Here is a 16922-nt window from a genome sequence, read left to right on the forward strand (position 1 = left end):
ACCTCCTGATTTTTAAAACTGAATCTCTCGATTTTTTGTTTTTGAAGGTTGGCAGGCGTGGATGATGAGCTACGTGCGTGTTTGGTGTTGCAGCGCACACGAAGCAGCAGCTGGAGGACTACATGGTGCACTACCCCAAGGTGCGCATCGTGCGCGCCAAGAAGCGGGAGGGCCTGATCCGTGCGCGGCTGATGGGCGCGCGCGAAGCCACGGCGCCCGTCCTCACCTACCTCGACTCCCACTGCGAGTGCACCGAGGGTGAGCGTGCAGGCTGACCGGCCTTCCCCTCACGTTCCCGTACTGGGCAGACAACAGACCTGTGCGACGGGTTGTGCACAGCTGGCTGTTAAAACTGCTGTACCAGGAAATGTGTGTGTGTGTGTGTGTGTGTGTGTGTGTGTGTGTGTGTGTGTGTGTGTGCGCGCGCGCGCGCGCGCGCGCGCGCGCGCGCGGGTGTGTACTTAAGTAGGAAGCACACATGATTATGTTTTTAGGTGATTTTTGTATACACAAAGTGCGAAATTTAGTGGCATTTACGGCTATGACATTCCACGCTGCTTCAACTCTGTAGCCGAGTTCATCAATCGTGGTGGCTGGAGAGTGGTTGTGTGCTAGTCTCTCCGGCAGCACTTGGCCAAATATTTTCAATGGGTGAGAATTCTGGAGAAATTGTTAGCCAGGGAAACATTCGAATATCATCTACGAGGGTCGTTCAATAAGTAATGCCCCACATTTCTTTTTCTCAGAACATATTGTTAAGAGTCAGAATTTGGTGACAATATACATCAACATGTCTTGGCCATGTCTTGTTTTTCTACGTAGCCTCCATCACGTTCTATGGCCGTACGCCAACGTTGTGGAAGAGCATGTATTCCCTGCTGGTAAAAGGTCTTGTCCCGTAGGCATAGCCATGTTTACATCGTATGACTGATACTTTCGTCATCTTCAAAGTGTGTTCCCCGTAGAGAACCTGTAAGTGGCCCAAAGAGATGGAAGTCCGAGGGTGCCAGGTCTGGACTGTAGGGTGGATGAGGCAATGATGTCCAACCCAATTTGGCCATGTGTTCCCTGTTCCTCAGACTTGTGTGTGGGCGTGCATTATCGAGTTGGAGCAAGATTTCTGCTGGATTCTTGTCCAATCGAACACGTCGGAAACGGTTCTTGAGTTTATTCAGACTCTCTATCTATGCCTCTGAATTGATGGTTGACCATCTTGGCATCACATCCCTGAGAATGACTTTATCACAATCCCACGAGACTGATACCATGACTTTTCCGGCAGAGGGGGTTGTCTTGAATTTTTTCTTTTGTGGTGAATGAGGATGATGCCACACCTGGACTGCCTTTTTGTTTCGGGCGCAAAGTGGTGCAACCAGCTTTCGTCCTCAGTAACGATCCGTGACAGAAAGGCCTCTCCGCCGGTCTCAAAACGCTGCAACAATTTAGATTAAATGGCCTTTCTTTGAATCTTGTGGTCCGCTGTGAGCATGCGTGGTACCCATCGTGAGCACCACTTTGAATATCCGAGAGTCTCAATCATTGCAGACGCACTTCCAATGCTGACCGAGAACTGTAGAGCAAATTTTCGAGTGGTGATACGCCAGTCGGCACGAATAATGGCATTTGCACAATTCAGAATGTCTGGAGCAGTGGCTGTGACAGGACATTCCGAGCGTGGCTGATCATGGAGCTCTCTGCATTTCCTGAAACTGTAACTTTCTTTACCCATCGCACAATTGTACTCCTATCAACTGCAGCATCATCATACACTGTACACAAACGTTTATGGATGTTCACTACGGGTTCTTTTTCTGCACACGAGAATTCAATAGCAGCACGCTCCTTGTAACGTGAGTCATATGTAGACGCCATCTGACGCTGTACTACAGCTCTCCCATCCGCCGGAACGGTTCAAAACTTCACCCGCGCACAGAAAAAACATCAAATGTGAAAAACCAATAAGGTCGTATGTCTATGTATATTAATGGCTTTTTTAAAAAATGTGGGGCATTATTTATATAACGACTTTCGTATATCGAGGTAGGTAAGGATAGCACAGACAACGTGCAGCATTCACTACATGACATTAAGGTTGTCTTTAGCACAAAAAAGGGCGCTTAATGCCATGTTACTTCATCGAAAGATAACGACATGGAGACCTTGTAATAGGGCACAGCCATAGCCACGACATGTGATAAACGTAACAGCTGCTGTCAGATGACTGTGTCATCCACCCACCACCACCCTCTATCACTGGCTAACCACCATGCCAGTGGCTTTGCACAACTGCATGGACTATCCTAGTATGCCTCCCTCCTTAATCAAAATTCCCATTCACACATCAGCCCACTCAATATGCATCATGCCAAGGTGGTGTAATGGTTACTGCTTCCACATAGTGAGGAGGATACCTGGGTTCAAATTCCAGCCTCAGTACAAATTCTCATTCGTCGCTTTGGTCTGCATATATACATCACAGATGGTTGGTGCTTGGAAGGGTCTCTTGAAGCATATAATTTCATTTGATTAAAAGCACTTATGCCTGCATTTCAAGCAGGATCCCCAGTTTCATTCAATGCTGAGGTGCTGCACCAGCACAGTTGGATAATCTATGCAGTGCTATTAGAGTTTACGGCAAATACCGAGGGGACTGAGTTGTGAATGGGAATTGGGGCTGAGAGGGGAAGTGTGCTAGGGTAGCCCAAGCAGCTGTGAAAAGCCAATGTGCCAGGGTGACACAGCAGTTAGTGCATCTGCCTACTGAGCAGGAGGCCTGTGTTCAAATCCCCACATTTGGTACACATTTTCAATCATCACTTCAGTCTGCAGATAAACCTCATATCAGAATGACAAATCTGCCAACATTCATTCTCCTCGAATCCTCCACACGCAATGCCTGTCATGATGTGGTTCGCAGAACCAGGATTTGTCTGAAAAGTGTTGTCATTATGTCCACCACTGTTGGCATTGCTCCTCCTTCTGTTCCAACAATGGTCACCATGCTGACAATACGTGGCATTTCAGATGTCATCATATTATCCTGTTATTACTTTTATATTGTAATTTCATGTACTGACACGTTCCATGATCTTGGAGATTTGCTCCTCAATTTGGTCCTACGGAACTATATGTGTAAGTAAATAAATAAGTCTTCACTTAAAACTTCTGGGCTGATAGGCCATGGTCGATGTATAAAACTCTCCCTTGACATTTCATCTCCGACTGTGGGAGACATCCTCCGAGGTAAAGCAGCTTTACCTCGGAGGATGTCTTCCACAGTCGGAGACAAAACGTCAGGGAAGAGTTTCATACACAGACCTCGGCCTATCATCCCAGAAGTTTTAAGTGAAGACAGTACTGGCTGTGAAAGCCTACATTAAATAAATAAGTCTTTGATGTGGCTTTACGATTCTGCAGAGCTGTGCAAACAATATGTCTGTCTTCTTGGGTGCTATTCACCAGGGGCCGTTGAGATCTTGTATAGTGTTGAGTATCCCCTCTCCCCCACCCCCTCCAGAGAACCTGCTGATTCCATATTCACTTACAGTTGTGAGATCTCACCCAGTGTGAGCAGCTATACTGACCAACAATAAGCCACAGTCTCAGTAAACTATGATTCTTCCTCTGCTGCATCCCACATGAACCAGGAGATGTTTCCCCTCCTTATGAGGCTTAACACAAACTTCTCACATACAAATAACATTCAAACATGATTTCTGGATGAGAAACCCTCTGCATGCTCTTTCTTAGATACAGTATGAAATACTAAGACGTTTGTTGCATGCTGCCTTTATAGTGTTGCAATTTTAATGGCCAGCTGTGTAGTTTAAGATTAGGTATTTCTAATGACATAGATTCCAAAATTAAATCATCCTGTAGTCGGCATGGCACCTTTAAAACACCCTTACTTGGCAAAGTCAGCATTCAGTCGATGATAAAGTGGTGTATCCTGACAGGAAAACAAAACTGAAGAACATATGTACCAAAAATGAGGTTTCTATGTTCAACTTTTCATCCAGAACAATGACATAAGACTTGGATTAGTTGTAAAGAGTACACTGGAGGATGCTGAAATACATAAAATAAATTGGTTAAACCATGTTGAAAGAATGTCAGTGACAGGTATCGAAAATAATGAATAATTACAAAGACACAGGGAAACATAGTAGAGGAAGACCACAGAAAAGTTGGAGAGAGAAATTTTGGTATGTTTGTTTATGGAACAGCCTTAAAAAGGCTAATAGTTGCAGTCAAACAATGGAAACTCCAGGCAGGGATATCAAAAATGTAGGAAAAGATAGATTTAGAACAACAAAAACAATCAATTATTGACAAAATTATTTAATTGGATAGATAAAAAATCTACTCACCAAGTGACAGTAAAGCACATACATAAGACAGCTTTCGGTAGAGTTCAGGAAAGTCACCCAGAACCGCAGGTCAGGAGAGACTTACATACAGTACGATGCTTTCTGTGATGGTGGCTTATTGTTAGGTGGAGATCTCACAACTGCATGCGAACATGGAATCAACAGGTTCTTGCTATATGGTAAGTCACCCCTGACCTGTGGTTCTGGGTGAGTTTCCCAAAATCTACCCCTTTTCCTAGACCTCTCCAGTCCTTTTCCTTTCCCTCTCTTCCTTCCCCTTCAACCCTTCTGCCTGAAGAAGGAGTCACTGGCTCCAAAAGCTTGTCAGTTACAACTGTCTTTTATTTGTGTGTTGTGCCGGAAAAGTTAGATTGCTACTTACCGTAAAGAAGATATGACAAGTTGCAGACAGGCAAGATTAAAGGATACTCACATGTAGCTTTCAGCCACCACATTCATCAGTGAACACACACACACACACACACACACACACTCTCTCTCTCTCTCTCTCTCTCTCTCTCTCTCTCTCTCTCTCTCTCTCTCTCTCTTACTGATGAAGGTTGTGGCTGAAAGCTACAAGTGAGTGACTTTTAATCGTGCCTGAGTAGTGGTAGATATTGATGCTGATGATGATCACGACAATGATCATAACTGTCTGTATGAGTTTCTTGAAGTCACAGAGTCTAAATATGATTTTCAAATAGAGGTAGACCCTCTAAATTTATTGCCTCTGATGAAAGTTATAGCTGTGTTTTATTTAACAACCACAGAGTTGGGTGGCACAGCAACTGCTAAACTTGATCCATATTGAAAATAACAATTTTCAAATCCCAATCCGGCTGTACATATTTAGGTTCTCTGTAATATCTCTGAATGATTTCAAGCAAATGACAACATGCACGTCACTGATTTCTTGTCAGCACTCCCTTCAAACTAAGCCAGTTCTGTACCCACCACATTCTGCTTATATTAGACATCCAAATCAACAATCATCTATAATTGCAAGAGAATACTAACATCATTAGCAAAAGAATTAGACAAACCAGTCTGCATGTGACTCTCTTCAAGGCATCAGAAACATTGAGGTAGCATTCCAATCCATGACCACTTCAGTTCCACCTGCAGCTCACAGAGATTGTTCCAAACAGGGTCCAAGATGGCATCCTTCATGTGCTCTGTAGAACTCAGGCCCAGTGAACTGGAAGACCACATAAGCATCCTCGTGTGTAGGAGCATTGCTCAATAGGAAAGTAGTTTCCTGTCTTCTGCAGCAAATATCAGGGGTCACATTTCATCCCATGTAAACAACCCCTGTGTGAGAATACCTCCACCACCTGCTTGAAGGGTATCCTGTTGACAAAAAGGAAACACTGTTCCCATTTGAGACTAGTGGGAGAAGGAACTTAATGAAGTTTGACCTTCTAGCCGTCGACATGTTGGCATGCTAGGAAAACTGTGGGAAACTGCAGTCAAGATGGCCAGTCAAGAATTTTAATCTGTTCCTTCTGTGCTTTTAACTATTGCACCAACTCCCTCAGTAAAACCACTGTTAAGTTTGTTGCAGAGTTTACATTGTTTTGTATTATATATCACGATTTCTTACCATTACATTCACAAATAGAGCATGGGAAGAATTCTCGTACACCTAGCATCAGCTATTAATTAGTATGATTATTATATCCATGATCCCTACAGCAGTGATCTGTAAAGATTTTAAAACATTTGCAGATTCAATTCTGAAACGCCACTCTTGCAGTTATGAGTATGTTTCTTACGAGAAAAATAAATAAGTCATTTTTTGTGTCCCAGCCTGGTGTAAGCCTTCAGGTTTATGACACTTCAGCAGCTTGCAGGTCAGTTTTGTTACTTGTTTTAGTAAACCACTTCTCATTTAGCCTTAAGAGTTCATTCCATATCATCCTATTGCAAAAATATCCGAGACTCTCAGGTGCCATAGCATTTACATGTTGACTTGGTTCCAGTCATTCACAGTGTTCCCAAATCAATCTAGGTGAAGGCCAGGCACATTTGTCTTCATCTTTATCTAACTGAGATAGTATTTTGTCCTTACCAGGAAAGATTATTATGTTTTTGAGACCTTCATTTCCTTACAGTGAGAGCCAGTTGTCAATTTCTTGTGCCAATCTAATATTTTCTCAAGAATTTACTGCACACTACCACAATTTTAATGAGACAGATTCCACTGTCAGTATCATAGAATTTGCCCAGTACCTTAAAAACTGCAAAAGCTAAACTCCATAGCTTCACAGTACCAAAGACCAAAATCAGTTACTGTGCATTATTGAAATGGGTAATATTACTTTTCTAGACTGTAGTAAATTTTATATTATCAATGAGACAGAGCTATAACACAGATATTATTCGTACATGAGTACACCTGGAGACTGTACAAGTCTGACATTACACTGACAAGCAGGTGTTGAGTGATGATGAAAACTACCAAATGCTGTTTCATGTTCTTCAGTTATCAAATAAAAAATTAGAGGAAAACATATTTGAGGCCATTGTGCATACAGTTCTCACTTACTCATAAACCAACACAGCTTAGCACCACTCCTAAGCAACATCTGAGTTTTTAACCCTTGTCTTCATTCTTCCTATAATTTCTGCTCTTCCATTCTATTTCACACTTCTCAATTAGTGTAACCTAAATTTCCAAATAGTCTGATGTTCCAGCTTGTGCATTCTCTACAGTAATTGTGCTATTCTCCATGTGTAAACATATCTCAATTCTTGTAGCTTAATTCATTAACCACAAATTTCAAATTGTATTACAATTTCTAAACTTATGTTGTAAATAGAAATAAAATATCTGTTATTTACCTTCTGTATGTGCATATTGAGTGTCATAAAAGATTTAATATAATGCTGTTTTATAAGCTTGTGCAAAATCTCAGATGCTGTTAGTCTGAAAGTGAATAGTGCAATGTCTTCAACAGCTTCAAAACTTGCCTCAAACAAATTACAACATGCCCCTTCCATTTTCTTGTTGAGTCATTGTTTAACAAAAGGTCACAAACAAAATGTGACACAATCCCACTCTGCATGTACAAACTGCATCAACAGTGCACATGTTTATCAGAAATACAAAAGTGGTAATTATAATATAATTGAACAGATAAAAGAACTACTGACCAAGCAGTGACAGGAGAACACACACATAAAAGAAGGTTATACTTAAGGAAGCTTTTGGAGTCAATTTACCCTTCTTCTGGCAGAAAAGCTGAAGGGGAAGGAAGAGGGGCAAAGGAAAAGGATTGGAGAGGTTTAGGAAAAGTGGTAGGTTTTGGAAAAGTCACCGAGAACTGCAATTCAGGGGAAACTTTCCAAATGGGATGAGAAGGAAAGACTGATTGTTGGGGACTGCACTGTATGAGATGAGTAGTAATTACGCTACACTACAATATACCAGAGACATATGGAATTTTCACAATGCACATTTTTATTTGTTTCCAGGCTGGTTGGAGCCTCTTTTGGATCGTATAGCTCGAGACCCAACTACAGTGGTCTGCCCTGTCATTGATGTCATTGATGACACAACATTGGAATACCACTGGAGGGATTCAGGAGGTGTTAATGTCGGAGGTTTTGATTGGAACCTCCAGGCAAGTGGCTTCAAAATTTACTGTTGATATTTGTATATTTAATGTAGGGCAGTAAATATACAAAACTTGTTTAACATGTTCAAATACCCTTCTCAGGTTTGCCGCTGGATCATTTTGTGTAAATCGCATAATATTTTGTTGACACAACTGCTTGACATCTTCAGGTGATGCTAGTTGCTGCTGCCATTGATGCAAGGCACAAGAAGCTGCACCTTGATGCAGTGACAGCAGCAACTATCACCACCTGAAGATGTCAAGCAGTTGCATTGATGAAATATCGTGCGATTTAACAATACGATCTATCAGCAAACCGGAGAAGTGCATTTGCAACAGATCCACTGGGAAAGCCTGAAAAGTCACATTGTTTAACATGTGTTAGTTATCATTGTACTTATAGAATGGCTACTGTTTTAAAGTAATTACTCACAGTAAATACCCTCAGTACCTTGTATGACAAATCATTTACAGTTTGTCAAGCAGCTGAAACCATCCATTCTTTTAAGAAATGGCATATCTTACTGCAGTCCATTTTCACTAAAATTGTTTATCGTGTGTGCATATAGTTATAATGTTTGGAGAAGAGGATATATCCATAATGTCCTAACATAGATTAAAGACACTGGGGTCATATACCACAGTAAGAACATAAAATCACTGCAAGAAGAAATCAGAAAAAATACAACTGAAGGACTTTAGTTTCTAACTTTGCTATATTCTCCCATGGTCCATTCTTTGGCACTAATGAGCAACTTTAAACTTCTCAGTAATATAAGTGATACTTCACTGCATAACAGAAGTTATTTGTTTTGGTTGTGCATTAGCTAATCATTTAGTGTTACTGGGATAACAAGCGAATTGTGATCCTGTTTGAACAAATAATAATCCCAGATGAACTGGATTCAAATCTTAATCGAGTCATATTCATCTACATTTTATGTCATTTTCCTAAGCAATTTGATGTAAATATCAGGTTTGTGGTCTTGTTGTCTTCCTCAGTGAGTTGAACTCATACAAAGTTCTCAGGTTTCTAACTCAGTGAGTTTATTGAAACAGTGTGACCTTTTCATAAGTGCCACTCCCATCATTTTGACAAACTAACTCAGATGGAAACCTGAGAGCTTTATATTAGTGTCAGGATTGTTTCTTCAGCAAGCTTCAGCTGATCTGGTTATATAGCTGATATTTATTTTAGCCAGTGTGCCATCTTTAATGAGCTGAGCTGCCAGCAAGATGTTAAATAGGACCAAAAAATGTGATTAACTTGAAAACTCAATCATTTCTTCATAACAGCAATGGCAATTAATTGCAAAGCCTCAAGCCTTAATAACTAGAAGGGTAAGTGGAAGGTTTCAGAATGCATGAATGCACAAGTGCTGAAGCTGTTTAATGATAAGTACTATTAAAATGTATCCCCAAGATCAATTCTCAAAATAATTCACTGTCTATTGGTCTGCTGTGGGCATGAATCATGCTGGTGACAGAATGAGAAAACTAACTGTATAACAATGTGATAACTTTGCTCACAAGGTCAGATGGCTACTAATTGTGTAAAAAGGAACAGCATGACAGTTTTCACTCCAAATTAAGTGCCTTAAGGATGTTTTTCAGTAAAAAGGTGGAAACCAATGTGGTTTCAATAATCTCAAATGGCAGGTTTCAAGGGCTTAAAGGCCTGTGGTATTAACATAAAGCAGGCAGCTCAGTTTAAATTGCAAATCATTAGAATGTCTAAAAGTCTTGCATTCAATGGAAGCTCTGTGGTGGATAGGAAAGTTAGTTTGATAGCAACTAGAGCATTAGTGCCTATCATTCTTTCATACTGTAACTGTTAGACTATATATTGTATTGTATGAATTAAAAGTGTTACTTCAGTACACTTCTTGCTCTACAGTATTTTCAGATACAGGTCTGTGTTGTTATAAAACCATATTTCACTACTGAACTAACAACCATTTCTGCAGTTCAACTGGCATGCAGTACCTGAGCATGAAAAGAAGAGGCATAAGAATGCGGCTGAGCCTGTGTGGAGTCCAACAATGGCTGGTGGGCTTTTCAGCATTGACAAGGCTTTCTTTGAGCGCCTTGGAACTTATGACAGTGGGTTTGATATCTGGGGTGGAGAAAATCTGGAACTTTCATTCAAGGTAACTACATATATCAAAGGGAGAATACAAATATCAGTACTATTTATCCACTTCAGTGTTAAGTACCTGTGGTAATTTCTAAAGGAACATGAAACAACCTGTATTTCAACATCTGCTAAAGTTTAGAGATGCACCTGCTCCCAGAAGAAATACTCTACAGAAACAATTTCATATTATTTCTTATTCATTCTTGCAGAAATCCCCAGCAACAGAACAATAATTATTTTATGTAGAAATAATATGCAGTTATTTGCCCTGTCTCTTTCGGATAGCATGAATATTTGCTACAATCATTGATGTTAACACACTACTGTCCGGCAGCACCACAGTGGTGTCACGCATGAAATAGTGGTCAACGGCCGGCGGCACCACAGTGGTGTCGTGTGCGTAGTATTGCACAGTGGCCAGTGACAGCACTTTAGTATCTTTTGCATTTTGTTGGTGTTTTGTTTAGGTAACAATAAGTTACACACATCAACAAGTTTTTTGTTTTTTATAAATACTTGTGCCCTTTCATCATGGCAGACGAAAGAGACTATATGATTATTTACGATGAATGTGCGGACGTCTTGTCTGACGTTCCAGATGACTTGGCCTATTGGGAAGAAGACATTGGATATAAAAAAAAATGAAAGTGAAGCACAGTCATTAGAAAATAGTGAAATACGTCCAATAAGAATTTGGTGAATGCTACGGTTTCCAACCGGTTCAGATGAAGAGGACAGTACACAGAGATCAGGCTTTGATTTACCGAGGACCAGTAATACATTTGAAGGCTCTCTGGGTCCAAACATATTTCCCAAAGATACTCAGAGAGTATGGATATCGTAGAATTATATATTGGGAACGATGCAATAAAACCATCAAGTACTACAGTCAAAATTGCAATAGAAGGAAACTGGATTAAAAAAATGTCAAATTTGTTGACGTTACAGGACCTGAACTTAGAAAATAGTTTGGGCTTACTATCTTTATGAGAACTGTAGAAAAAGCAAGGATTGATGATTATTGGTCAACTAATCTGTTGATAGACACACCGATATTTTGCAATACAATGTCCCACAACCAATTCGGACAAATATTATCATTTTTACATTTTTCCGACAACAACAATAAAACGGACTGGTTTTTCAAAGTGCAATTTGTATTTAATTATTTTTCCAAAAAGTTTAAAGACATTTTTAATCTAAGTCAAAACATCTCAATTGATGAAGGAATGATACCATGGCATGGACGGTTAAATTTTAAAGTTTACAATTCGTCGAAAATTGCAAAATATGGCATACGCATTCAGATGCTGTTGTGATTCGAGTATGGGATACATTTCCTCATTCAAGATCTATTCTGGCACTTTTTATTATTTAGCGTATGGCTAATATAGACATATCATGAAATTAAATTACATATACATATGTACATATTGACACACAAGAAACTGGCACTGGACAGCCTTTAATAAACCCAGTGATGGAACTATTGGCACCTTCTTATGAAAAGTGGCATCACCTTTACATGGATAATTATTATGACAATGTAAAACTAGCAGAGAAGTTGCTTGAAAAGAAAATTCGAGTTTGTGAAACAATACAGAAAAATAGAGGATTTCCGGCAAAATTAAAGCGTGCAAAAGTCAATGTGTTTGAAGTTTGTCATCAACGGAAAGGTGAAGTACTTGCACTGGTATGGAGAGCTTTGGAAACTAAAATGATATGAATGATCTCTACAATACATAATGCCACTTTGACTGGCATTCAAAGAAAATGCAGGAAAACCAATTACACAGTTAAAAAAAAAAACTTGAAAGTGTATTAGACTACAACAAATGCATGAAAGGAGTGGATCGGGCCGACCAATATTTGAGTTATTGCCCCATATACAGAAAAACTGTAAAATGGTCAGAAAAGGTTTGCATGTACCTCTTTAATTGCACATTATTTAATGCATTCTGTACATGTCAATATTTCAGTACAGAACACAAGCGTCTCTGATTTCATGACTTTTTATTGAAAGTGCCTGATTTGTGGATACCTGCTTCTGAACAAAACTTGGAGGTTGCCACTACATCACGTACATCTCACCATGATCCAGTTGATGGACTTTAAGGTCATATAAAGCGACACCAACTAATAACTATTTCCGAAACGAATAAACGAAAATGAAGAAACTGCCATGTATGATCCAAAATCAAAAAAAGAACAACAACAAACTTAATGTGCAAGTCTTGTGGGGTTGCATTACATCTTGGAGACTGCTGCATATCAACAATGCAAATAAACAAATATATTAAACAAAAAAAATTATATTTATTTACATATGTATATCTTCGAAATTTCATGAAAGTAGGGGAACAGGGTTGAGAACTTATGAGAATTAACGATGAGATTAATAAAACTTAACAATTAATAATCTCCTGATAATGTCAAGAACAGCCGGCGACAAGCCAAGTAATCTGAAGTAGCGCTGCCGGCGCCAAGCGAATAGATTTGTACGAGACGTGCAGACGGCAAAGTGTTAATATCAGTTGATGTGATACCACAGTATTGAAAATCTGAAAATGTATATTTAATTTACGACCTATGTGTTGTGAAGCTTTTTTAATTTATATTTGTTTTACTCTTTTTCTGTTCCTCGTGCACTACTAATCATAAATTTCCAGTATATTTTGTTTATTTAGCAGGAACTACGATTTCAGTAACTCTAATGAAAACCAAATCAGAATTATTCACAGTACCTGTGTGTTACAGACATGGATGTGTGGCGGTACTTTGGAAATAGTTCCTTGCTCACATGTGGGTCATATATTTCGTAAGCGGTCTCCATACAAGTGGCGGTCTGGAGTCAACGTTCTGAAGAGAAATTCTATCAGATTGGCTGAAGTATGGCTTGATGAATATGCTAAGTACTATTACCAAAGGGTTGGTAATGACTTGGTAAGTTTCAAGACTTCAGAAATAAATTTGAATGTTCAAAGGCTTGTGTTTCAATATTGTTAATGAAAACTATATAACAGTTCTTTGCTACATGATATTACAATAACAAATTCTATCCCATATGGTATGGCACAGCAGTATAAGCTTCAAAGTTCTGTGAAATACTTGTTTGCAAAGTTAATTTTGAAAAGTATCCTGTAGCCAAAAGTTTGTTTTCTTACTCCTTGGGTCTTTAATTTTCTTATGACTCCAGTATCTCAAGTGGCAGACCACATCTCCCCAGGCAGATGATGTTATAAATGATAAACTAAAGAAAACAACAATTGCTATTTTGATTCTCCAGTTCACAAACACTGCCAAAATTATATAAGCATTATATTTGGAAAGGAATATCCATCTGTCCCATTACTCCACCATATCATTAAAAAGAAACTCAGCAAACTGGTGAATTCTAAATCTATACTAAGTGAATTCATTTAGTAGTTTCTGTCAACATCCCACATGTGTAGAGTGTGGAAGTCCCATCTGCGTTAAGGCCTATTCATGACTGATATGCTTGTTCTAAAGGAAGTAGAATAGCCTATTAAGAAACAGTATATCATGAATCAGTTAGTTATCTGCTCCCACTTGACTTAATACTTTGACACACGTTTTATATATCTGATTTACTTTATTTTACAATGTATGTTTCTTCAGAGCGGGTATTGCTGATGATCCACAGCTGTTTTAAACATTAAAAAACTTTTTTGCAGATCGCTAATTCTTTTGATGTCACCTGTACTAGGTATAGATACACAACTGTATATCTATACCTAGTACAGCTGATATCAAATGAATTTGTAATCTGCAAAAAAGTTTTGTGATACTTAATTTAATTTGACGTTTGTATACAAACGTCTCAAAAATGACATCAATAGGAAGTCAAAATGGCTAAGCAGGGATGGCTATAGGACAAACGTAAGGATGTAGAGGCTTATCTCACTAGGGGTAAGATAGATAGAGCCTACAGGAAATTAAGGAGACCTTTGGAGAAAGGAGAACCACTTGCATGAATATCAAGAGCTTTGATGGAAACCCAGTTCTAAGCAAAGAAGGGAAAGCAGATAGGTGGAAGGAGTATACAGAGGGTCTATACAAGGGCGATGCACTTGAGAACAATATTATGGAAATAGAAGAGGATGTAGATGAAGATGAAATGGGAGATATGTTACTGCATGAAGAGTTTGACAGAGCACTCAAAGACCTGAGTCGAAACAAGCCCCCCAGAGTAGACAACATTCCATTAGAACTAGTGACTGCCTTGGGAGAGCCAGTCCTGACAAAACTCTACCATCTGGTGAGCAAGATGTATGAGACAGGCGAAATACCCTCAGACTTCAAGAAGAATATAATAATTCTAATCCCAAAGAGGGCAGGTGTTGACAGATGTGAAAATTACCGAACTATCAGTTTAATAAGTCACAGCTGCAAAATACTAACGAGAATTCTTTACAGATGAATGGAAAAACTGATAGAAGCCAAAGTCGGGGTAGATCAGTTTGGATTCCGTAGAAATGTTGGAACACGGGAGGCAATACTGACCCTATGACTTATCTTAAAAGAAAGATTAAGGAAGGGCAAACCTACGTTTCTAGCATTTGTAGACTTAGAGAAAGCTTTTGACAATGTTGATTGGAATACTGTCTTTCAAATCCTGAATGTGGCAGGCATAAAATACAGGGAGCGAAAGGCTATTTACAATTTGTACAGAAAGCAGATGGCAGTTATAAGAGTCGAGGGGCACGAAAGGGAAGCAGTGATTGGGAAGGGAGTGAGACAGGGTTGTAGCCTCTCCCTGTTGTTATTCAATCTGTATATTGAGGAAGCAATAAAGGAAACAAAAAGAAAAGTTCAGAGTAGGTATTAAAATCCATGGAGAAGAAATAAAAACTTTGAGGTTCGCCAATGACATTGTAATTCTGTCAGAGACAGCAAAGGACTTGGAAGAGCAGTTGAACAGAATGGACAGTGTCTTGAAAGGAGGGTATAAGATGAACATCAACAAAAGCAAAACGAGGATAATGGAATGTAGTCGAATTAAGTCAGGTGATGCTAAGGGAATTAGATTAGGAAATGAGACACTTAAAGTAGTAAAGGAGTTTTGCTATTTGGGGAGCAAAATAACTGATGATGGTCGAAGCAGAGAGGATATAAAATGTAGACTGGCAATGGCAAAGTAGTAAAGGAGTTTTGCTATTTGGGGAGCAAAATAACTGATGATGGTCGAAGTAGAGAGGATATAAAATGTAGACTGGCAATGGCAAGGAAAGTGTTGTATAGATTTAAATGTCAGGAAGTCATTTCTGAAAGTATTTGTATGGAGTGTAGCCATGTATGGAATGAAACGTGGACGATAAATAGTTTAGACAAGAAGAGAATAGAAGCTTTAGAAATATGGTGCTACAGAAGAATGCTGAAGATTAGATGGGTAGATCACATAACTAATGAGTATGTATTGAATAGAATTGGAGAGAAGAGGAGCTTGTGGCACAACTTGACTAGAAGAAGGGATCAATTGGTAGGACATGTTCTGAGGCATCAAGGGATCACCAATTTAGTATTGGAGGGCAGCGTGGAGGGTAAAAATCTTAGAGGGAGACCAAGAGATGAATACACTAAGCAGATTCAGAAGGATGTAGGCTGCAGTAGGTACTGGGAGATGATGAAGCTTGCACAGGATAGAGTAGCATGGAGAACTGCATCAAACCAGTCTCAGGACTGAAGACCACAACAACAACAACAATTTAATTTGAACTGTATATTACATCAAAAAATGACATAAATGAAAGTGTAGAAAGTGCAGAAACAGTTCATGATGCAGAAGAAAATGTAGTAAAGTAATAATATCTTGGGCATTACATTGTACAATGAATTAAATGTCCTTGGTTTAAATTTGGAATTGTAACATCTTAATTTCATAATTTGCTTATAACTGGATGTTTATGAAAGGGGAAAAAATCATAAATCATAAACATAATTATTTAATTTATGGCAGCAACACATAGAAAATTGATATTGGCATAGTTTTTTCAAAACAAATTGAACTAGTAAAACACTTCAATTCATTTAAATGATGACATGATTTATTCCATAAACACAGGGTGATTATAATTAAAGTTTCAATTTCAAAACACTGTAAAAAAAGTGCTGCTACTCAGAATGACACCATATTTGAACAGAATATTATCAGAGAAGGGGGAAACCTAGAAACAAAAAATATTTAACAAAAATTTTCCGAGTAGATGGAGCTGTAAGTGCCATAATGTAAATGGGTTCAGCTACATATAAGAGATGAATCACAATATGATGTCTATGGTGTGAGTTACACATTAAATCAACCATACTGTGTAATGTGCATGATGCACAAGTCTGGCATTCAACAGTTGAGACACTGTTAGTTAGGCCCATCCACCGCGATAAGATTGTGCCACATCACATTGCAAAGCTGGGTTTTTAATTGTTCAGAGGCCAGAAATCACATAAAAAGTAAAAATCAATTTTTAATTATCAAGAGACTAGTGCAAGATGTGTTCAGTAGGCTATCCACTGTTTTCTGCCTCAAGATAAAATCAGGAAACAGCATGTTCTAAAACAACTGGTGTGTCTCAGGGGTCACATACAGTATGTGTGTTGCACAAGGCTTGCCTTTGATTCAGTTAAATTTGTAATCAGAACACTGAACACAGCATCTTTCTGATAACCCCACAGCCAGAAGTCACACAGATTAAGGTGATCTGAACAGCTGGGCTGTAGGGAAATGACAGCAGATAATTCGAGCATTTCCATAATGCCTCTGCAGCAGCTGCTTCACTG

At 39.0% G+C, this 16922-nt stretch overlaps 1 protein-coding gene across 1 annotated transcript in view; it reads left to right on the forward strand.

The window, feature by feature from the left end:
* LOC124787991 (putative polypeptide N-acetylgalactosaminyltransferase 9) overlaps positions 1-16922 on the forward strand; it is a 498384-nt gene that overhangs the window by 455773 nt on the left and 25689 nt on the right. Inside the window, exons 6-9 of the mRNA XM_047255023.1 lie at positions 94-258; positions 7848-7996; positions 9958-10140; positions 12885-13070. Coding sequence (XP_047110979.1) covers positions 94-258; positions 7848-7996; positions 9958-10140; positions 12885-13070 — 683 coding nt within the window. The remainder of the gene's footprint in view (positions 1-93; positions 259-7847; positions 7997-9957; positions 10141-12884; positions 13071-16922) is intronic.

This window comes from Schistocerca piceifrons, chromosome 3 (genome assembly GCF_021461385.2).
Source record: "Schistocerca piceifrons isolate TAMUIC-IGC-003096 chromosome 3, iqSchPice1.1, whole genome shotgun sequence".
Classification (NCBI taxonomy): Eukaryota; Metazoa; Arthropoda; class Insecta; order Orthoptera; family Acrididae; genus Schistocerca; species Schistocerca piceifrons.